The sequence below is a fragment of the Sphaeramia orbicularis genome, chromosome 9 (assembly GCF_902148855.1).
Source record: "Sphaeramia orbicularis chromosome 9, fSphaOr1.1, whole genome shotgun sequence".
Lineage (NCBI taxonomy): Eukaryota > Metazoa > Chordata > Actinopteri > Kurtiformes > Apogonidae > Sphaeramia > Sphaeramia orbicularis.
Window position 1 is genome coordinate 32,294,873 of NC_043965.1, and position 23,262 is coordinate 32,318,134.

Genomic DNA, 23,262 nt, shown 5'->3' on the forward strand with positions numbered 1-23,262 from the left:
ACTGACGAAGCCTTTTTACTTAATGGATCTTAAGGATGAACAGGCTTTCTCTGAAACTAAGAGAAAAAGAAAGACCTAAAGGAATGAGAGAGGGGTTGAATGGTCAGAGGAAGTGATGGGGGATGTCCAGGAGGAGGAGGAACAAGAGGAGGAGCTGGATGAGGAGGTTGTATAAAGCGTCTGTCATGAGGGCTTAGGTTGTCTTTTAAATACACGCCCTCAGGCCAACATTCATATAATCCCCGGATGTGTGATGCTGCCTGTGTTGGCATCTCCAGTTTCTCTGAATTATTCAGAGGGTCAGATCTGACATTTGACCATAAGCACAAAGGTAGAGGATACATCTCAGGGAATGAAGTACATAACAAGGATGGAACATTTCAGTATCAGTCTTTACTCTCACTTTTTCCACCAATGATGTGAAAGAAAAAAAAAATGAAAATGGGTCTTTTTTTTTTTTTTTAATTTTTCAGAGAAAATATAATTCTGTCTTTGTTGAATTTAACCATGAACAAGCAAAAATACTGTTTTACTTATTTCAGAGTCTTTAAAGACTACTTGTTTAGTTATTTAATCTATGAATTAACTGTTCAGTACTTAAAATGAGCAGAATTTGCTTACTTTTTTAAAATCTAGAATTAAAGTTAAAACTCACTATACAGGCTTTCAATCTAATTTAAAATAATCTAGTTAATTTACCCCACTTTGCTCAAAACTGACAATTTCATTATTTTTAAGAACGCATGGCTTCTTTTCTTTGCAGCGTGGAGTATCTTCTTCTCGGATCAGACTGCGTCATACTGTTTGTGAGTCCTATAGGTTACTGTCTATAGTATTTAAATGCAGTGTTTCACTTTTCACTCAGAATTACTTAAGGTTTCATTTAACTTTAATGTGGCCTTGACCTTAATGTCTACATTTGCTCTGGTGTCTGATTTCTGGGTTACAGCTTAATGATGGCAAATGTCAAACCTCCAGTTTTTGGTGTCGGCTTCATAACACTGTGTGCTTGGGATTTCTTGATTGATTAACATTTTGATTGACAGGTCCTTTGTCTGCCTCTGTTGTCTTGCCCTGGGCTTCTGATTATCATCTAATGGACTGCGTCTGTAGCGGTCGTCAAGGAGCTCACTCATTGAAAAGCCTCAACAGACTCACAGCTGTTTCTGTGTGTGTGTGTGTGTGTGTGTGTGTGTGTGTGTGTAGGCATCTCATTGTTTTGTCACAATATCCACACAGGTGTAGTTGCTGTTCACTCTTACTGCCTCATGGGAGGAGAGCAGGATAAAGTTTACTCAAGAGGACCAATAAGAAAATAAGAAAATTAATTGAAGATCATAATGCCTCCCAAGAAAAAAAGTCACGCTGCAGTTGAGGTTGATGATGGTGAGGATTTTTGATTTTTTTTTCCTCCATTGTTTGCTAAGATTTGACACTAACATTTTTTTTCCCTCAGGAGAGATTCACTGTAAATTAGATAGAGGCTTGTCCACTGAATTTTAATGTCATTATGCATATTTTTGTTGACAGTTGGGATGGAAGTTGATGCAGTGTCAGAGGATGATAGTGAAGGTGAGTTTTGTTTCCTTTTCAGTGAGTAACAGTTAAATTAAAGTAGGAAAAAGCTTTATGATATCTCACTTATTTCCTTTTTCTTCTTGTTTTCCTCTAGTTTCTTTTACATACTTTGCACTGTCATTACTGTTACATGAGCTAAGGCTATAAATTCAGTCAATGACACTTCAGACAAGTATGACTAAAGTGTTTTTTGGTTCGGAACTCAAGGTTAATAGATTATGCTTCTGAAAATAAATACAATTAAGGCTTCTTACTTTTTTTTCTCCAATGTCTCTTTTTCAATATGACTTCAGGTTTTAGCATCTTGATGTCAGTGTTGATCTAAAATGTCTCAACCTTATATTTATTATAAAAATCTATATATGTGTGTATCAGAGGAGGCCAGGAGAAAAACTAAAAACAGAAGAGCCAAAGCCCAACGCAAACCCAAACGGGTTAGTGACGACGAGGAGGAGGAAGAAGAAGAGGACGAGGCACCGAAGAGGAAGGCGCGAAAAAAGAAACGCAAACCACAGGACAGTGATGAAGAAGAAGACGAGGAAGATAACAGGAGTGTGAAAAGCAAAAGTTCAAAAGCCTCGAGGAAAAAAGCTGCTAAGGAGGAGAGTGATGAGGAGAGCGAAGATGACAAAAAGAAGAAGAAAAATGGAGGCAAGGCTGTGTCCAAAAAGGGCAAAGAAGAACAGAATGATAAGAAGAAGGGAAATGCTAAAGGGAGTGGAGGGAAGAATAAAGGTGGAGAGAAGGACAAGAAAAAGAAGAATGGGAACAGGTGCAGTATTCTCTGAGAGCTGTCTCTCACATACCTGCACGCACCTTTACCCTCCAAAACTCTGGCCACACATGAAGCTATTGGACATATATTCAGGACACAGAAACTAAGCCACCTTTGTCCAACTGAATATATGGCATTTGTAATTGATGTTTTTTTTTTTTGTTCTATAGTGTCTCAACAGTCAGTCAATTTACTGGGATTGTTCATGTGGTACAACTCCAGTGAACTTATTTTATAAGGACTTTTATAAGGAGGTTTTTATTATTACATTGACAACAAAATACATAGTTATACTGTTTTTCTTGGTTTTATAAAAGGATTATAACCTGCAAAGTGACAGAAAAGTATTCATCATATGAGATATTTTACAGAAGACAAAATCAAGTCAACCTGAGCTTTTTTCGTGTTGAGTTGCTGTGATGCTGTTGTGATGGATGAGGCAACCTTCATTCATCATTAACTGTTGTCATGACATAACAAATACCCCCTGGATAATTAATGGTGCTATTTAAGTTGACTGCATTTTAACAAAAAAAAAAAAAGTTTGACTTTTTGGGAAATGAAATCCACAACATGACCTTTTAGCCTGATTGTTGTGATTCTAATTTCAATTTTGTAATTTTTGAAACATTCAATACCTTTTGAGATATTAAACTGAAACACAGCCATTATGTGTCAAAATTCCTAAACTGGGGTCAAAACTTGAATGACTCTGTACTTGAATGCTAAAAAGTTGTAATAATCTACATGGATCAAACAATTCTAATTGACTCATAACACGAATCTTGAAAATCAAATCAAATCAAATCAAATTTATATAGCACCAAATCATAAAAGTTATCTCATGACACTTTACAAATGGAGCCGGTTGAAACCAGACTCTCAAGCCAATTTACAGAAACCCAACAGAATCCTCCAGGACCAAACACTTGATAGTGGTGACAGTGGAAGGAAAAACTTCCTTTTAACAGCAGAAACCTGGAGCAGACCCTGACTCCTGGAGGATGGACGTCTAACTTGACCAGTTGGGGTAAAAGAGAGAGGGTTCAGGAGGAGAAAAAGAGAGAGAGAGAGAGAGAGAGAGAGACTGGGGGAGAGGGGGAGGTAGGGGGAGACACATGGATTGATGCACAGATAACTGAACTAGAACTGTCAAAAGTAGATCAGCTGGTGTTAATATAATTACTAGAAACCAGAACAAAGGTCCATGACTGTTAATACTACTACTACAAATACAAGTATTAACAGTGGATATACTACTACTACATAACAAGTATTAACAGTGGATATACTAAGACTACAAATACAAGTATTAACAGACTACAAATACAAGTATTAACAGTGGATATACTACTACTACATAACAAGTATTAACAGTGGATATACTACTACTACATAACAAGTATTAACAGTGGATATACTATGACTACAAATACAAGTATTAACAGACTACAAATACAAGTATTAACAGTGGACATACTACTACTACAACAGGTAGTACAAATAATAGAAACCTCGACCATCTATAGATCTATATGATAAACACTATCACAACCATATGGATAAGTGAGTGATGACGATGAAGGCAGGAGAGGGGCAGGACCACAGCAGCAAGTCCAGAGTTGGTCCATGGAAAACCTGTGATGAACGGGGTTTGACAAATAAGACAAAATCTTTATTTCTTTGGAGAAAACTATGTGGGGTTCAGTGAGCTGCTTGTAATTTCACCAAAATAAGATGTTAATTTTAGTTTTGCAACTTCTGTTTTTGCTCAAACTTGTGAAGTTTAGCTTTGGCTCCCACTTTTTTCCCTCTATCAGCTCTTCTTCCTCTGATGATGATGAAGAATCTATGTCGGAGGGAGAGATGGCAGCCTTGAAGGAAGAGGTAGAAGAGAAAAAGAAACTGATTGCTACATTAAGAAACAAACCATGGCGCATGCAGAGGAGACTCATTCAACTCAAGTAAAAATAAGAACCAACGGTCAACTTTGACTTCTTCCTGTTATTATTAGTGGCTCTATTTTGATGGGTCTTTGCACCTGTTTTTTTTCCCTTTCTGCTTGTTTTTTTAATTTACATTTTGCCTGTTGTTCATTCAATTATTATCATTTTTATTGATTATTGCATCACTTTCTCTATTGCCTGCCATCCCACATGTCATGTACATGTGATGCTGTTGATTGACTATTAAAGCTTTTCACTTTGCTGTTTGATTCCTCTTTTGCAGTGCTTTGATTCTTATGAAACTCCACACTATTACTACTCAGAAAAACATTTTTGAAACATGTTCAGAGTGAAGTGGTTTGTGACATTGGAAATCAAAGCTAGGGGAAAACTGACACCGGTAGAAATGTGGACGAATACATTTAATGGTCAGATCTATGTTTTATTTATGACGTGCCCTCACTTTAACCTTCAGAGAAATGTGCTCATGAGCAACATAAAAAACCTCTGAAAGTGAAATTACTCTCATTTTAAAGTTACATATTTTGTTACTCATATTAATAATTTATTCATATTTCTTAAAGTGCAATAAAAAGTCTGAAACACCTTTCTCTAAATGTAAAACACACATGACCACACATGAAGCCGCTGTAGTTTAGCTGCTCTTCTATTCATGGTGAATGACAGTACACACTCTTCACAGCCAGAGCCAAGACTGAGAGCCGTGTAGGTTAGTGTGTGTGTACTCAGTGTGTATGTTTCTTTATGTACAGTTCGGTAAGCAAGCTTCTGAGAGGGGAACATGAGAGGCCAGCTGCTTTAACTTTTTCATGAGCTTGACACTGTTTAATGCATGTTGTTGTGGCTGACTGACCTGTTCTTTGCCAAGTCTCCTTGGTCTATGTTCTTGAGCATATGTCAGGTATCATCAATCAGTAAATCATACCAAACCATTGTTTTTTTCATCTTGTCCCCACTAAGTAATACACTTACTGGTATGTCCAGTAAGCGGTGTTGGTTACTCTCACTGTGCTTCACTGTATTATAATTGTGTTTTCTCTGATTGGTCGTATAGGGAGGCTCAGGAGTTTGTTGAAAAGTTTGAAGGAGCTCTGGGAAAAGGCAAAGGCAGGAAATGGTATGCATATAAAGTCATGATGACCAAGGTAATGTCATTTTACAGGTTTGCTGACACCTGAACCTTATACATTAAAATTATTGTGGTTTACAGTGGTGGCAAAAATTATTAAAACACCTGACATATCTAAAAATACATGGAGATGGTCACTCTGAGTACAACAAATATTAGATGGAGTGAGTCCTATTATCTATTTTTTTCATCCACTTTTAGCTTTAATATTTACTGAACCGAACAGGCCTTGTACATTCAACAGAATCCCACACATGTGTCCTAAGACTCTGGCATCACCATTAGTTCAACCACAATCACACCTGGCAATGAATACACGAGCAATTTGCAATTATGCAAATCTGACTGTGTGTGAGGTGACAAAAAAAAAGTGTATGTGAATGGTTTGTATGGATGCTTTGTGTTATTGTAAAAATATATAGGAAAAAAAATGTGTTAACAAAGCAAAGGAAGTGAAATTAATTTAATTATTAATTTGTAAAAAGGCGGTGGAAATCTATGTTATACTTCTTCCCACTCTTTTTCGAGCACTGAAAAATTTTGTTTGACCATGTTGTATGGTTCTTTGTTATCTGATGATTCTATGAGCTCGAAATAAGACTTCACTAACTAAATTTGGCTTCTCCTGGGGGAACATAATTGTATGACATTGACAGTGAAATAAGCTTGTTTTTTGTAGGAAAATGACATAAATCTCCATATGATGGCTCTATTCCATTTAAAACATAAGGATGACTTTGTAGATATTTCATCCATTTTATGGGTATTTTAATGGCCAACAAAAAAACAAAAAAAATGATGAAACCTCTTAAATATCCCAAGTGTTATAATAATTTTGCCCACCACTGTATAACAGGGAGGACATTGATACAATAATCATTTTATAACATATATTTCTTTGTGTTGTTGCAGAAACTTATCAAGTTTAAACGTGACTTTGAGAACTTCAAAACTGCCTGTATACCGTGGGAGAGGAAGATAAAAGAAGTAGAAAGTTAGTACCTCTTGAAAATTCAGTGTGAAATATTTAGAAGCTTCCAATAGCAAATAAAAAACTATGTCTTTATTGTGTACAATCAACCTACTGTGTTCTTCATATCAGCTGCAGTATCCAAACACACATTCCATGTGATTCAGCCTTGATATAGTAAGGTTTACACATGGTTAGGGTTAGAGGAGGTCAGGGTGGGGGTGTCTTTTACTGGTGTGAGTGTATCATGTAGTGAAGATGGTGTGTCGTGTACGGTCACGTAGTCTACAAGGCTACATCTGAGTACTTCTCAGTTTCTACAGAATGCCTTTTTCATGAATTTCTTTCCCTTTTTGTTGCATTAATGTCACCTACAATGTTTGAGTATGGGCCAGAGTTATCCAGAACTCAAAACAGATGGAACAAACACTGGTTCTGTTATGTCTTTTGTATTTTTCTCCTTTTTTTTTTTTTTTTTTTTACTGGTAACCACAGGGGAGGGTGAGGTGAGGATTCAGTTGGTTGCAATCTGCAACTTCACCACTGGAGGCCACTAAAAATTACACACTGAATCCATGTATTTTCCAGTGATTATTAAATGCTGATGTTCCTTTCTTGAGCCCTGTTCTCTTCTCGCCTCCTCATAGGCCACTTTGGATCATCTGTGGCATCCTACTTCATCTTCCTGCGGTGGATGTATGGCCTGAATCTGGTCCTGTTTGGGTTCATGTTTGGTCTCGTGGTGCTGCCTGAGGTACAGCATTTCTCATAACACATTTTCCATGTGATATCTAATGGTGTTGTACATACCATCAACTCTCTTCTTCTCCTTCCTGTTTAGATCCTTATGGGTCTTCCTTATGGGTCTCTCCCCCGGAAGACTGTGCCCCGAGAAGAACAGGCAACAGCTATGGACTACGCTGTTCTTTTTGACTTTAATGTGAGGACCTTAATCAATTTGTATTTCATATCTACCTCGGTATATGTAGACATGAAGGGTAGACAATGTTAACACACAGATACTAGTGGTTTGACAACTTTATATGAAAAAGTATGACAACTCTGTCACATGTTTTTAACAGGGATACTGCAAATACTCCTTTCTGTTCTACGGGTTCTACAACAGTGACCGAATGATAGGGGTGTTGAAGTTCAGATTGCCCCTGTCGTACCTACTGGTGGGTGTTGGGATTTTTGGATACAGCCTGATGGTTGTTATTAGAACGTAAGCAGCACACACACACACACACCTACACACACCTACACACACACACACACACACGCACACACCTACACACACACACACACACACACACACAAACACACACACTGACAGTTAAATACATATTTTGACACTGTCTTTTCTGCATAATTATTGTTTTTTCTTTCTGCCTGCTTCTGTTCCCAGGATGGCTCGAAACGCAAATGAAGGTGGAGATGGAGCGGAAGAAGGCCAGTTTACCTTCAGCTGGAAAATGTTCACCAGCTGGGATTATCTGATTGGAAACCCTGAGACTGCAGACAATAAATATGCCTCCATTACCACCAGCTTCAAGGTTAGCAGATGTGATGTGATTTAGAACCATAAGTTGGGACACTGTATAAAATGTGACTAAAAACAGAATGTGATGATCTGCAAATCTCATGGCCTCATATTTTGCTCATAATAAAGCATAGAAAATGTATAAAATGTTAAAACAGAGAAATATTTTAAAGAAAAATCTGGTCATTTTGAGTTTCAACACATCTCCAATATGCTGAGATGGGGCTGAAAACAAATATCTGGAGGTTGATTTTACAGCCAGATTGGTTAATTGGCAACAGGTCAATAACACAAACATCTTAGAGAGTTGGAGTCTCTCAGGAGTAAAGATGGGCAAAGTTTGACTAACACTGTGAAAAACTGCATCTTCAAGTTGTGGAACAATTTCAAAATAATGTTCATCATGTTCAAAGAATCTGTAGGAATCATCAGTGGTAGTGGACCAGGCCAAAAATTAATACTGGATGTCTTTGATCTTCAGGCCCTCAGGCAACACTGCATCAAAACCAGCCATGGTTCTGTAATGGAAATTACTGCATGGGTTAAGAAACATTCCCAGAATTATTGACTATGAACAATGTTCAATGTGACATCCATAAATACTGTTTAAATCTTTATTGCGCAAAGAAGATGCCATATGTGAATAAGATCCAGAAACACTACCCTCTTCGTAGTAGAAGAGTCCAGGTACTTTCACCAGTTGGAAATATTTGATGCATCATGAAACAAATAAATACAACAAAGAAGACCAAGGACTGTTGAGCAGCTAGAATTTTATATCATGAATAGGACAACATCTTTTCTCCAAAACTCCATCAGCTGGTCTCCTCAGTTCCCAGACATTTATGGACTGTTAATAAAAGAAGAGGAGATGTTACATAGTATTAAAGATGAACTTGTCCAGACTTTCTGGGGATATGTTGCAAGGTTATTATCGTTAATGAAAACTAATGAAATGGCGAAAACTAGAATTGAAAAAATATTTTCGTTAACTGGCATAAATAAAAACTATAATTAAAAGAAAAATCGAAAACTAACTGAACCTGTATTGTGTGCTTGCACAACTAACTAGAATGTATAAAAATTATGGACTAAATTCCCTTTGTTTTCATCTTTGTCATTGTCGGACTGATATGAAGTCAATTTATTTCCCTTAAGCAGTTTTAGCTGGCGGCACCCTACGGCACTTCACGGTCTGTCACTTCTCGTCACTTGTGGTTTAGAGTTGGCTTCTCGTCCCCACTTTACCTGGAAACATGGACACTAAAGTTGGGAGAAAGCTGCAGAGTCCTGTATGGGATTTTTTTGAATACGATGACGAGGAAGATAAAAGATATGAAAAAACTAATATTAAAACTAAAACTAAACCAAAACTAAGCATTTAGAAAAAAACAAAAACTAATAAAAGCTAGCAACCCTGCTCTAAAAACTAATTAAAACTAACTGAATTAGAGAAAAAAAGTCAAACTAAATTAAACTAAACTATAATGAAATATCCAAAACTATTATTTCCTTGATATATTGTCACCATCAAATTCAAAATTAATTTTTTCTTGAAGTGGTATACTTTGCTGTTGTAACTTCTATATATTATGGATTTGCCAATCATTGCGTTCTGTTTTCAGTCACATTTTACACAATTTCCCTACATTTTTGCAATTGCGACTTTAAAATGTAAAATCTATAAAACTACTACTATTACTACCAATGACTGTATTTCCCTACTGTAGGAATCAATTGTGGATGAACAGGAAAACCAAAAAGATGAGAACATACATCTCCGTCGGTTTCTTAGAGTTCTGGCAAACTTTCTGATCCTGTGCAGCCTTGGAGGCAGTGGATTCCTCATCTACTTTGTAGTGAAACGTTCTCAGGACTTTGCTGAGAGGGATAACGATGAGCTTTCGTGGTTTGAAAAGAATGAAGTAGGTCAAACTCACAATAAACTAGTAACTATTTACATATAAACTTTATGATCTTCTAGATTTTCAGAGGAAAGCCTGAGAATCTGCTTATCCGTGTGCCCCATTTGTCAGGTTGAGTTTGTGATGTCTCTTCTGGGGCTGGTGTGTCCTCCTCTGTTTGAAACCATCGCTGAGCTGGAGGATTATCACCCACGTATTGCTCTTAAGTGGCAGCTGGGACGCATCTTTGCCTTGTTTTTGGGAAACCTTTACACCTTCCTTTTTGCCCTGTTTGATGAAGTCACTGCAAAGGTACACCAGATGCAGCAGTGTGTGTATAATTTACCCCATTGCTATGCAGAGGAGCATTTCACAAAACTATTTATTTATTTATTAAGAACATGCAAAGAAACAAAATAAGACAAAACAAAGCAGATTAAGACAAAAACAAAATAACATTTAAATGAACAGAATCTATCTTGAAGTAAGTGCGAGTCTGAATTTTGCATGGTCGAAAAGGAGTAGGAAGATATGATTTTACTTTGGTGGGTTTGTCTTTTTTCAGTTGGAGAAAGAGAAGTCCATCAAAAATGAGACAATATGGGCGCTGAATGCGTACTATGCCAACTACAGCTCCTTCTACAACACTACAGATGTGCCTCCTCCAGATGTGCACCCAGCCGACGTCATCAGAGGACCCTGCTGGGAAACTGGAGTGGGAATAGTCAGTAGTGACACTATGTAATTTGCACAGGGGTGAATGAAAAAGGGTTGTAAAATGAGATGAATACAGTCATGAATACAGTGCCGAATATCTGAATCTGATCTAATGTGTTGTTTTTTTGTGCCATTTAGGAATTTGTCAAGCTGATTGTGTCTGACATGCAAGTAACCTACTTGACCATCCTGATTGGTGACTTTGTAAGAGCGGTCATTGTCCGTTTTCTCAACTACTGCTGGTGCTGGGATCTGGAGGCTGGATTTGTGAGTTATCTCAGTGTGTTAGTGGGTCACGGTGTCTGCTGGGTTAAATGCGCTTTGTTAATTAGTAAAGAATTCTCTCTAGCCATTTAACAAAACAAAATTTAACAAAATGTGCTCACTGAAAAACTCTGGATTTACCAAACTTCAAATTTTACCTCAACATCAAGTCTGACTAATATTGTTTTGCAAATAATAGACTCCTGTAAGAGCGGTCTGTTAGATATTATAAGATTGTTTTAAAGAATATTTTGTTTCTTATTTCATTGACAAATCTCAAAGTTAGATATTTCACATGTACATTAAACTCATTACTGTAAGTGACAGTGTTGTCTTCCACAAAGTAAGCATGATGTAGTTTATCTCTGTACTGTATGTGCATTGATGTATCTGACTGTGATCTTGAAGTGAGTGTACTATCTTAGTCATTATATAATCTATGTACAACTGCCATGTCATCCAGCCATTACTGTACATTGTGTGAGTACAGCACTGTTCTTGCTGGACCCAAGTCAACCTGATACTATACAAAGACATCTGGCAAGACAGCTGATCTGTAACATTCAGTGAAACAGGACACTGCAAAGAGAACTTAATTACCGAGAGAGATAGAGGAGCATGGGCACAAAGACAGGAACAAATGCAAAGTGGTGCTGTCTTGTTTTTTATTAATTCAGGTGAGCATGCTAATTATGTTGTTGTGTTTATTCCAGCCTTCGTACGGAGAGTTTGACATCAGCGGCAATGTGCTGGGACTTATCTTCAATCAAGGAATGATATGGTGAATAATATATAATATTTTAGAATGTATTTATCCTTATTTATCTTTTATTCAAGTTTTTCAATTTTAATTTTTAATATGTATATTTATCCTTTTATATAAAGACTGTCATTGTTCCTGTTGTGCACTGAGCCATTACATCGTAATTTCATTTTGATGCAAATCTGACAAATAAAGTAAATAAAGTGTCTAAGTCTAAGACTAATCTAAGTCTAACTTCTCATAGCTTCATGGCTGATTTTTTTTTCTGTGTGACAATTCTGGCTTTGATAGTTGACTGATCAATTTATCTTTGTTGCAAAACAGCTCATATTTCTGTGTCGTCTGTCTCCATTATGCATAGAATTAATGCAAACAAGGCAGTGTTTAAAGTGTTCTCAAATTGTTTTACCATCTTTGTACAGCTTTAACTTACCCTCAGTCACTTGAGAAATGTTTAGACTGTATTTTATTTATTTATTTATTTAACCTTTATTTAACCAGGTAAATTAGTTGAGAACTGATGCTCATTTACCATAACGACCTGATGAAGAGGCAGCATACCAACAGAATAAATAGCAGCACAGGTTACATGTACAACAAACAACAGAACAGATTATATATACAACACGCATACAAACAAACACACACACACACAAATAAACAAACAAACAGGATCTACAGCCGAACCGATCACAATGACATGTAACAAAGCTAAAACTAAAAACAGGTGCCATGGTCCAGAAGTGTATCTCTCACTTACCTTTTAAACGACATAAATGTTTGTAGGGTTCTGAGTGTAAACTTCTGAATAATCTTGCTTCCTCTGATGTTTTATTCAGGATGGGAGCGTTTTATGCTCCAGGTCTGGTGGGTCTGAATGTTCTGCGTCTCCTGACCTCCATGTATTACCAGTGCTGGGCTGTGATGTCCTGTAACGTCCCTCATGAGCGAGTCTTCAAAGCCTCCCGCTCTAATAACTTCTACATGGGCCTATTGCTGCTTGTCCTTTTCCTCAGTCTACTGCCTGTCGTCTACACCATCATGACTTTGCCACCGTCCTTTGACTGTGGGCCATTTAGGTCAGTAGGACATGGAAGGAGTATGGCTTCAACTAACTAATGGTTTTATTCTAAGCAGGAGAAAACAAAGTATCTTGACTTTTATTCTTTTCTCTGTGGAAAACTTCAGGATCCAACGTTAACATAAATTCCAACAGCAGTATTTGAGCACCTTGGTTTTTTTCTATTTAGTGCAAAAATCTTACTTCATTTGCAGGATTTCTGTTACAGTTATACATACACTCACACAAAAAAACTTATATTTGCTTATCTTCTTGATCCAGTGGTCTAGTGCCATTTACTTCCTGCAAGTAGAATTTACTTAATAATCAACTTCTGTTTCCTTCTAGTGGCCAGGAAAAGATGTATGACGTGGTAATGGAGACTATAGAAAATGATCTACCTTCCTTCATAGGAAACATATTTACATATGCAACCAACCCTGGACTCATCATGCCTGCAGTTCTTCTCATGGTGTAAGTAAAATAAAAAATAAATGTTGTTTTAGATCTGTGAATTTTCCTTTTCTACGTCATGGTCTACATTCATTTGGCCCACAATGTATTAATGAGAAACTGAATCTTAATGCATTGCTTAAATGTGTCCAAGGGTCAACTCATCTGCATACTGATGAGGAATTTCATTTATTTCTATTTTATAACAGGTTGGCCATCTACTATCTGAATGCAGTGTCTAAAGGCTATCAACAAGCAAACTTGGACCTGAAGAGAAAAATGCAGATGGTTAGTTTTCTTTGAATGTCTATGCTCTGTTTTCTTCATTTACTCTCCCTCTTTTGACTTTCACTGAAGATTAAATTGAAAAAATAACTTGTTGGTCATTTCTATAAGGCCCGAGATGAGGAGAAGAACCGCAGGAACAACAAGGACAGCACCAACCAAGTGATGAAAGACCTGGAGGCGCTACTTCCAAACAAATCTTTGATACCGCCTCCCACCGAAGAAGATGAGCTAGAAGTACCTGGTAAACACACACTCATATTTCTTTATCACACATGCTATCAGCCAATTTGCACCACAATGTCTTCACCCTGTTTTTATCTCCACCTGTCTTCTCAGATGTTGTGGTTGAAAAGAGCAGCAAGTCTCCAAAAATAAAGCCAGGTGCAGTTGCAAATGGGAAAGGAGTAAATCTGCAAAAGGAAGTATCACTGGCTGCCTCAAACCCCAGAGGTCCAGTGACCCGTGCCCCAGGACCAAGAGGGGGAAATGCACGGGGGCCTCAGCCTGGGCCTGAGAAAGGCCGAGGTCGGTCTGCAAGATAAGAGCTGCGATTCATGGACTTAAAGACACACGATACTTAAAACTCACCACAGACAACCTGGGGAGGGGAGACTGCCACAGGAATAATTATTCCATTGTTAAATGTTGATATCTAGTACGAATCAGGGTTTCTGCAGGTTTAAACAAATCAAATTTGACATTTTTCACTATTCTGAATATAATACAAGAACTGTTTTACATTCACTAGCCCTAGAGCTGAACTTTGTTGATGTTCGTAGTGTGAAAACAGAACAATATTATGTGATAGCACATGTTTCCTGGTGACTTTTTTTGAATGAAAGCCTTGTTTTTCCAATTTCCTGTGCCACTATACTTTATATGCAGTGTTCCTAATTTGAGCCTTGGGGTTCATGTTCATCAGTTTTAACTTAGCACTTAATCCAATCAACTTTAAGACTGGTTAAAAGCACATTAGAATCACATTATTGGATTTGTTTTGGACCTGCAGAATCTCTGCTAAATGTATTACTCAATTATTCACCAGTGATAAAAACAAAATGAATGCAATGGCAGTCAAACCCTCCTCTCAAACTTTAATGTGTAAAAATGGACAAGAAAGAACCTGCAGTCTTTGCTAAACAAAAGCACAGCTGTTAACCTGCTGTAACACTGATGAATAGAAAGAAAATCATCATGTTTACGGTATTGAAATCAGTTTACTGGTTATGAATATGGGTCAACAGATTCATTGATTTCATTTGGAAATCCCTGTGAATAATTTGTAAAATGTATTACTGCTTTTTGTACAAGGTCTATTAAAATATTTATTTCTGTCATCAAAGTGCTATTCTTGATTTTACATCAGAAAAAACCTCAACTAACAAACCTAACAGAGACTAACATATAAAATACTTTCCACTAAACTGTTAATATAATTCATAGATGCTGTAGACTAGAGGCACACTGTTATCTCATCAGACTTAATACAAATACATGTTCATGGAGTAACATAGGATCCCTGATGCCTTCCAAACATCGAAGTTCATGAAGGAACAAAATCTGTGAAGCATCTGAAGCCTTGGGCTGATAAAGTAATATAAAAAACAAAAAGCGAGTCCTGTTGAATAATGCTGTTATGAATTCTTCTGTGAGATTTTGATGGTTACTGCCTTGATCTCGGTGTACTCCTGCAAAGCATATTCCCCTCTGGAAGAAAATTAACAACACAAACAAAATGCCAACTGTTAAAGAAAGAATTCTTGCACATAAGCAACATTTAACAGTCATACTTGATATACACTAACCATCACAAACATATTTCCTTGGAGCCCTAGTAACTTGTGTCTACTCTCTACTGGCAAAAATTAACATCACTTCTGGTATTTTTCCTGATCTTTCTGATATGTTGGTATAATTCATATCCTTGTTGAGGTGTCAAAGAGGGCAAAAAATGCACATGCAGTTACATGCACTTTTGAGAACCAGTAAGTGCATTGATCATGCATCTTTTTTATCCAAGTTGTGATATCTGTATAACTTCACTCTCCTAACACTGCTGCTTCATTTTTCATCACTGGCTATGATCTGAAAAAAATAGGACTTAGGCAATAATGCTATGAGGCTAATGACATGCAAATCTTATTTTCACAACTCCATCCTAAAATGCAGCACAAGACATGGTGAACTTGACAGAGCATATTGCATAATGCTATTACTTACAGTTCCCTTCCATTTCCAGACATCTTGAAGCCACCAAAAGGACACTGAGCACTCATGGCATTATAGCAGTTCACCCTAAAAATGAGCAACAATTAGTCTTAGATTACAGAGGTTATCAAAGGCCCTAAGAGAGAGTTCTGCAATGATTTAGTTGTAAATTCTACATATTGAAGAAGTTAGCTTAGATATTATTTGAAGTGTGGTTGTGTGATGCATAGTCATTCCATTATCAATATTGGAGATGGTATGGCCTCAATTTAGAGAAGCAAGTCGAAAGCAGGAAGAAAACTGTTTTAGACATTTACAAAGGTCTAACACGAATCAAGTGCAATACAATCCCACTGCAAACAATCCAATCTAACCCTTTAACTCTAAAAGCAGACTAGAAGACTTGATCCATACCACACCATGCCGGCTTGCAGAGCAGAGGAAACTGTGAGGGCTTTGTCAATGTCATTAGTGAACACCCCTGCTGCCAGGCCATAGTGGGTGGCATTAGCTCTCTGGATAACTTCATGAATACTATGGAAGCACATGATCTGCTGCACAGGACCAAAAATCTGAGAGAGTAAAAAGCAGTAACATTTAGTGGAGGAATTTAAAAACACAGAACAGTAGGAGTGATATATGCCGTGTGTACCTGTCAGTACTATACCTCTTCTTTGGCGATGCGCATGTCATCTGTGACATTCGAAAAGACAGTGGGTTGGATGAAAAGTCCTTGTTGACCCCATGCAGATCCTCCACACTCCAGCCTGGCTCCCTCACTCTTCCCACTCTCGATAAGTTCCATTATCTTATCAAACTGCCTCTGGTCAATCTGGATGACAGACACAGCAGGTAACTTATTTTCTCTTTGTGGTGATGTGCAGATTGGGATTTTTGTAAAAGGACTTTCACATGTGCCAGGGAAATATTTGAGTAGATATTGAATCTAATTTTATTTATCTATTGTTGCCACCAACAAATGCAGTAGTTGTCAAGATTAAAAAGCTGACTCTATACAGTACCTGTGGTCCTTGATCTACTCTTGGTAGCAGTGGGTTTCCCACAACTTTGGATCTGGCCTTTTCTACACTGCGAAGGACAAACTCCTCGTAGATTGATTCCTCTACAAACACCCTGGAGCCAGCCAGACAGCACTGGCCCTGGTTAAAAAACAGGCCACTGTGGGCCTGCTCCACCGCATACTCTACTACAGGAGAAATGTTTGCACATGGAAAACTTTAGTGCAAAAACTATACTGTTGATATCAGGAAAAAAATATTTAATATAATGTGTCTGTATGTATATAATGTTTGTATTTATCATGATCAGTGTCACGTAATAAGTTTATGTCGTCAATCTTACATGACTAATGTACAAAATACTCACTGTCACAGTCAGCAAAGACAATTATTGGGTTCTTGCCACCAAGTTCTAGGGTGACTCTTTTCAGGTTGCTATCACCTGCAGCCTTTTGGATGAGTTTCCCAACCTTGTAACAGACAAACATATCACATAGTATACAAACAAAGAACAACAACAAAGAAGAGAAGGGAAGATAAGAGAAGAGAAGAGAAGAGAAGAGAAGAGAAGAGAAGAGAAGAGAAGAGAAGAGAAGAGAAGAGAAGAGAAGAGAAGAGAAGAGAAGAGAAGAGAAGAGAAGAGAAGAGAAGAGAAGAGAAGAGAAGAGAAAATATCTTGCATTTAACTGAACTCTTTATATTTAAATACAGCAGATACTAACAGCTGTAGATCCAGTGAAGGCCACTTTGTCTATATCCATGTGTTGGGCAATGGCACAGCCTGCTGTCTGACCATAACCTGGCACCACATTTACCACTCCTGGAGGAAACCCAGCCTGAACAGAGGGGGGGGACGTCAGTGACAAATGCCAAAACTTATTTTGAGCTGAGTCTTTTAACTTTTTTACAGGGACGTCTTAATAATGCGCAATAATGCAAGATTTTATCCATATGTTATTTGATCTTCTATCACTGTAGAAAGCAATAAAAATCCAAGCACCTCTTTGATGAGTGCAGCCATGTGCAGGGCTGATAATGGGGTCTGTTCAGCAGGTTTGATGACTACAGTGTTCCCACAGCACAGAGCTGGAGCAATCTTCCATGCAAACATCATCACTGGAAAGTTCCACTGCAAACCAAAACATACTCACATGAATGAGTTGTATGCATGAGTAGATCTAAGATCCAAGATGGATATATATATTTGTCCTTTTGCAAAAAAGATCACATTAAGCCCACAGATGTCTGGTAATTTCTTCCATGCAATATGCCTTCAAATATTTTAATCACAATTTTTCTATATTCCCTTTGTTGTGAACGTACAGTAATGTGCAAAAGTCGAGACCAGTGTGTTGTTTTTGTAAGGATGAAATGAGTACATATTTATTTCTCATTCTCTTTTCTTTAGATTCAACAAGAAAATACAGGGAATATGTGCATAGCCGTAAAACACACACACACACACACACACACACACACACACACACACACACACCTACACACACACACACACACACACACACACACACACACTGAGCTAAATGTATTCTAAAGGTTAAAATCAGTATTTAGTGTGACCCCGACCCCTTGACAAGAAACAGCACAAAGAGTTAGAAACATCTGTCATGTGTTCAATGAAACCTGGTATAAAACATCAGAAAATTAATGCAATACATCTCAAATTGTCTGAACAAAAGGGTTAAAGACATATTAAGTGCAAAGTGCATTACACTAAATACTACCTCTTTAGTTTGTAGAAGTTGCTTTTTCCCTGAATTTTTTTGGTTTTTTACTACCACAGTTATTTAGCAGAAATTGTTAACATATGCTAGCAATATAGTATACTACTACTGTGAAATGATATTTATTTAGATTGTTTGTTGTTTGAAGAAAAAGTACTTATACTCACTGGGATGATCTGACCGCACACCCCAATAGGCTCATGTCGTGTGTAAGTAAAGTATTCACCATCTGAAATCATACATAACAACATGAACAGACAGAAACATAAAGAATCATATTGCCACAATGAATGTAAAAGTAGGCACCTCACCTACAGGGATGGTTTTGCCGTGAATTTTGTCTGCCCAGCCACCATAATACCTCAAAGTTTTGATTGTAGCCATGAGATCTACATAATATGCCATGAGAAACACTTTGCCTGAGTCCAGAGCCTCCAGTGTCTATACATACACAACACAGAAGTTATTAGTTAAGAACTATCACCTCATGGTAACAACTGGCTGTTTGTGATGGTAAAATCCAAACTGATAGTGCTGTTTTTGTGTTTCTCACTGCAAGTAGTAGCTGGTCTCTCTCCACCAAGTCAGCCAGTCTGTTGAGAAGATGACCTCTGTCTGAGGCGTCCATCGATCGCCATGGTGACCCCAGCTGGAAGGCGGCCCTTGCACTCCTCACTGCCTTGTCAACGTCATCCTACAAGGCAGTTTACACACATTCAATTTCTAATTCCTGAAAGTTAAATGGACATCAGACATGTCAGTGGTGTACTTACTGCATCAGCCTCGTCCACTTCACACAGCAGCTCTCCTGTTGCAGGATTATTCACAAGGATTTTCCTCCCACTGCTTGACTCCTGCCACTCATTATTGATAAACAACTGAGATACCAAAGAGAAAGCAAGATTATCCAATGAGAAAGATCTAGAACAAGCATTTGTTATCATGTAGATACTCCTCCTCTCAAGACATGGCAGTATATCATCCCTTCAGGTGAATAATAATAACATGCTCCTTATACAGTGGGAGTTTTTATGGGATGCATCTGCATGCTGTAAATGTGTTTAGTAGAAGTTGAAGCACAGAAGAGGTTTTTTCAGATAATGACTTTCTATAGTGCACTGATAAAGGACTTGTAAATATTTTCTCACAGTCCTCTGTTGATGGAACAGTTAAATAAAACCACATTTCCATGAATTACAAACAACACACACTTTCATTTTGACATAAACCATACATACAAACTGGAGAACAAAGCCCTATTAAAGAACCAGTTATCGGCAAGTTTATTTACACAAACATAAACCAGATGATCAAACTCTGACTTATAAAAGGACAAAAGAAAAGTATTCCTATACTGAAAATGTTGCATATAAGAGGATACATGTAGAGGGTGAGGATAGAAGATAAATCTGATTTGGTAAAAAAAAAAAAATAAATAAAAATAAAAATAAAAATTTAGCAATTATTGCGGAAACTGTTGCAATTACAGCAACATAAGAATCATGTGGCCTGTGCTTGGTTATTACTGAAAATACAGATTGGTGTGTGTAGTGATTGTGTGTAGCTACACAAGCTCATGTCGGACAATTATAATTAAATTATTGAGTAATTATAAGTAATTACCAACAAAAAAGTTCACACTGTTTAACAAATTTTCTCTGTAATGAACATCCCTGTGGAAAACATGTGTTTCTGTTGTGAGATAAATGGTCCTCTGAATCAAACTGGAACTCAAAGTTGATTCTGTAATCCTTATTACTGCTGTGTTCACATCCATCCCAATGCATGTGTAAATTTGGTTCCTATGTAGCCGTCATGTAAACAATGAACCTTAGGAATGGAAATTACCCACAGAAAAAGTAATATTAAGCTACTAAGTTACACAAGCCCTGTGATGAACTGGTGACACATCCAGGGTGTACCCCACTTTCGCCCCTTAGGTAGCCGGGAATGTCTCTGGCACCCATGACCCTCATGAGGACTAAGCAGTTCAGAAAATGATTGGACGGAAATGTTACACATATACATTATATTAACAACTACTAAATACATTTTACTAAATTAATCTAAACAAAGGCTGCAAAATCAAAAAGATATCAGACCAATTACAAATTCAGCCATAGTTTTGATTCCATACATGACATACTTAATCAAAATAGCTTACAGATAATCATTTAATTGAATAAATGTTGAACCTTTACATACTGAAAATAATGAAGTGCTATAAACCTTAATTAGATAATTAATAATATAATAAACTCAACCTGCAAAAGGCAATCAATGCAATTACCCAGCTTCATGAACTACAAAATTAAGCATGGTAAGCTTTTAGTGACTCTATAATGTGCACTTCTATCATCTATCCCTGATGTTTTTATGGACTGATTGGTTTAACCTCTTACCTTGGTGTACTGGACTCTAAGATCCTGGATGGGCATGGGCAGGACCTGCATCCCGGGGCAATCTTCATGTTGTGATTTGCAGTTCTGCCATTTGTATCCGTTACCAGACTGCAGATCAGGCTGAGTGTTCATGTTGGTCTGCTTTCCCTCTGAAAAACAGAAAATAAGAAATTGATATTGGTAACTGCTACAGTGGAGTACATGTATGTGAGTGATCCCTTGATTGTAAAAGTTAATCTGGATCATTGACTGAGAATAGCCCCTTTCAACCTCTTTCATAACTCTGAGCACAAGATGCCATCGCAAACGACTGGAGTAGAGTGAAACTGTGCCAAATGAGGTACTGGCATTGTGAGCAGGGTAACACCAGAGGGTCAGAGGTTATGACTGGCACCGTAAAGTCCGGCTGGCTCTGAGCTGTGGACTGGACTGACCTCATTTGGACAGAGAAGATCAGACGACAGCAGGATATCTGGCTGGAGGAAAGCACTGCCAGAGGTGTGATTCATCATTTTGCCAGGAATCTCAAAGTTTTGATCATGAATGGTCATAGTCACAAGAAATAATAAACATTTGCATGATGAAAACAGGATAATTAACAACGATACACCTCTCATGTACTTATTGGATTGGGCAACATGAGAAGGTGATCTGGTTTATTATACCTCTTACATCAGCTCTTCACTGAGATATTAATATTATACTATTAATATTAATATTAATATTAATATTTGACCACTATTAAATATATTATGGTAATTTTTGTTCTTAAAATCCTGTGCAGTGTCTGTGAATGAAATATTCACCATGTAGATTTATAAAACAAGGAAAATGTGACTATAAAAATCCCATTTGGAAGTTTTTTCACAAAAAAGCTTTCAAAGGTCCTAACAGTAATTTAGGTAGGTATATCTGAAAATATATTTTGAACAAATAATTTAATGGAGCCTGTAAACAATTCAATGTTAAATAAAAACATTCAGGTATGAAAATACTGGCTATATTTTTCCAAAGTTCAATTATTATTTGCATATTTTATGATAGTTTTTTTTAATCGGTCATATAGCATTAGCCTATATTTTTCACCTTTATATATAAAGGAAGAAACTGATCTATGTATTTTTTTTAAATACGATAAAACGATAAAAAAAAGGAGTCCTGGTAATTCAACACTGCCCCATGTAATGGACCAAAAAAAAAAAAAGTAGAATGACTTGAATCTAACCTGACTTTTACACACATTATATGTGATGAGTCTCTAGTTTTCTGTACCTGTATGGGATGCTGCTACTCCCACTCCTGACACCGGCATGTCTGAGCCGCTCTCCGCCGTCTTCAGTGCTGAGGTGTCGGACCCGAGTCCACGGACGTGCCTTATATAACCCACCTGCGGCTCCAGAAACACTAGAACCCCTTCACATAAACACTAGAACCCCTTCACATAAACACTAGAACCCCTTCACATAAACACTAGAACCCCTTCACATACCATCTCACCGCTCCTCTGAGGGTCCCCCCGCACGCGCTAATCACATTTAGACTGCAAAGCCAGTTCACCCCACGTGGCACCAAACAGGCGCGCGCACAGTAGTTAATCTGACCGCGAGAGTCAGAATGGGACAAGATATTTTTCTATAGTAAATAAAATAAAATGTTGCTGACCTACTGAGTTCATTTCAGTTTGTTTAAAATATCCAGCAGAGGTGTCAACAGGGATGTGGGGGCCCATGAAAAAAAAATCAACTTTGAACCTCACCACTTCAATCCCCAAAACCATACGAACCCTAAAACTATACACTGTGCTGGCATGGATCAATATGCTGCTTACAATATACAGCTGTAGAAAAAATTAAGAGACCACTGCAATTTCCTGTGAAATCAGCAGGTCTGCATGTAAGACAGCCATTCCATTCCTGCAGCTGTTGAATTCCAACACAAGCACACCTTATTCTACTGAATAAACACCTCTTTAGTTAAGAAGGAGAAGTATAACAACCACTCTTGCAATAGGACTAGCTGGGTGGCAAAAACAGTGCTATTAGTGACACAATTGGAATCCAAAAATAACTACTGAAAACTACTGGACTTCTGCTCTGACAATGTTTCCAAACTCTGAGGACTGGTTTTTCTATCAGGACAATGCTCCTAGCCTCAGCTAGTCCGATAAAGGTGTGGGTGACGGACCACCAGATGAAGACCCTATCATGGCCAGCCCAATCTGCACCCCTGAACCCACTTTGAAAACCTCTGGAATATAATCAGGAGGAAGATGGATGGTCACAAGTCATGGAACATTGCTGAGCTCCTCGAATTTCTATGCCAGGAGCTGCATAAAGTCATCCAACAGCAATGGTGGAGAGTCAAGACACGTGAAAGCTGTCGATGAAAATCAAGGTTGTTCCACCAAATATTGAATCTGAACTTTTCCCAGTTTAGAAATGGATATGAACTTGTTTACTTTGCATTATTTGAAATCTGAA

The 23,262-nt window shown here is 37.6% G+C and overlaps 2 protein-coding genes across 2 annotated transcripts; one reads left to right on the forward strand and one right to left on the reverse strand.

Moving 5' to 3' along the window:
• The first annotated feature begins 779 nt into the window (after positions 1-779).
• Positions 780-14,775, forward strand: tmc2b (transmembrane channel-like 2b). The gene is made up of 21 exons (XM_030144028.1): positions 780-806; positions 1,240-1,386; positions 1,531-1,572; positions 1,954-2,350; positions 4,174-4,317; positions 5,375-5,465; positions 6,362-6,443; positions 7,067-7,173; positions 7,261-7,359; positions 7,502-7,644; positions 7,828-7,975; positions 9,693-9,887; positions 9,999-10,178; positions 10,432-10,590; positions 10,722-10,850; positions 11,561-11,628; positions 12,450-12,689; positions 13,019-13,144; positions 13,333-13,411; positions 13,520-13,652; positions 13,748-14,775. Exons 2-21 carry the CDS (start codon positions 1,341-1,343, stop codon positions 13,951-13,953), a joined length of 2,814 nt encoding a protein of 937 aa, XP_029999888.1. The 5' UTR covers positions 780-806; positions 1,240-1,340; the 3' UTR covers positions 13,954-14,775.
• Positions 14,493-22,198, reverse strand: LOC115426082 (retinal dehydrogenase 1). Its single transcript, XM_030144029.1, has 14 exons — positions 22,055-22,198; positions 20,783-20,931; positions 19,154-19,258; positions 18,934-19,074; positions 18,692-18,821; positions 18,548-18,609; positions 17,639-17,767; positions 17,361-17,474; positions 17,006-17,108; positions 16,642-16,826; positions 16,287-16,451; positions 16,034-16,191; positions 15,632-15,706; positions 14,493-15,118 (listed from the first exon to the last, which is right to left on the reverse strand). The coding sequence occupies exons 1-14, from the start codon at positions 22,092-22,094 to the stop codon at positions 15,046-15,048; spliced, it is 1,629 nt and encodes a 542-aa protein (XP_029999889.1). The 5' UTR covers positions 22,095-22,198; the 3' UTR covers positions 14,493-15,045.
• Between the last annotated feature and the right edge of the window lie 1,064 nt (positions 22,199-23,262).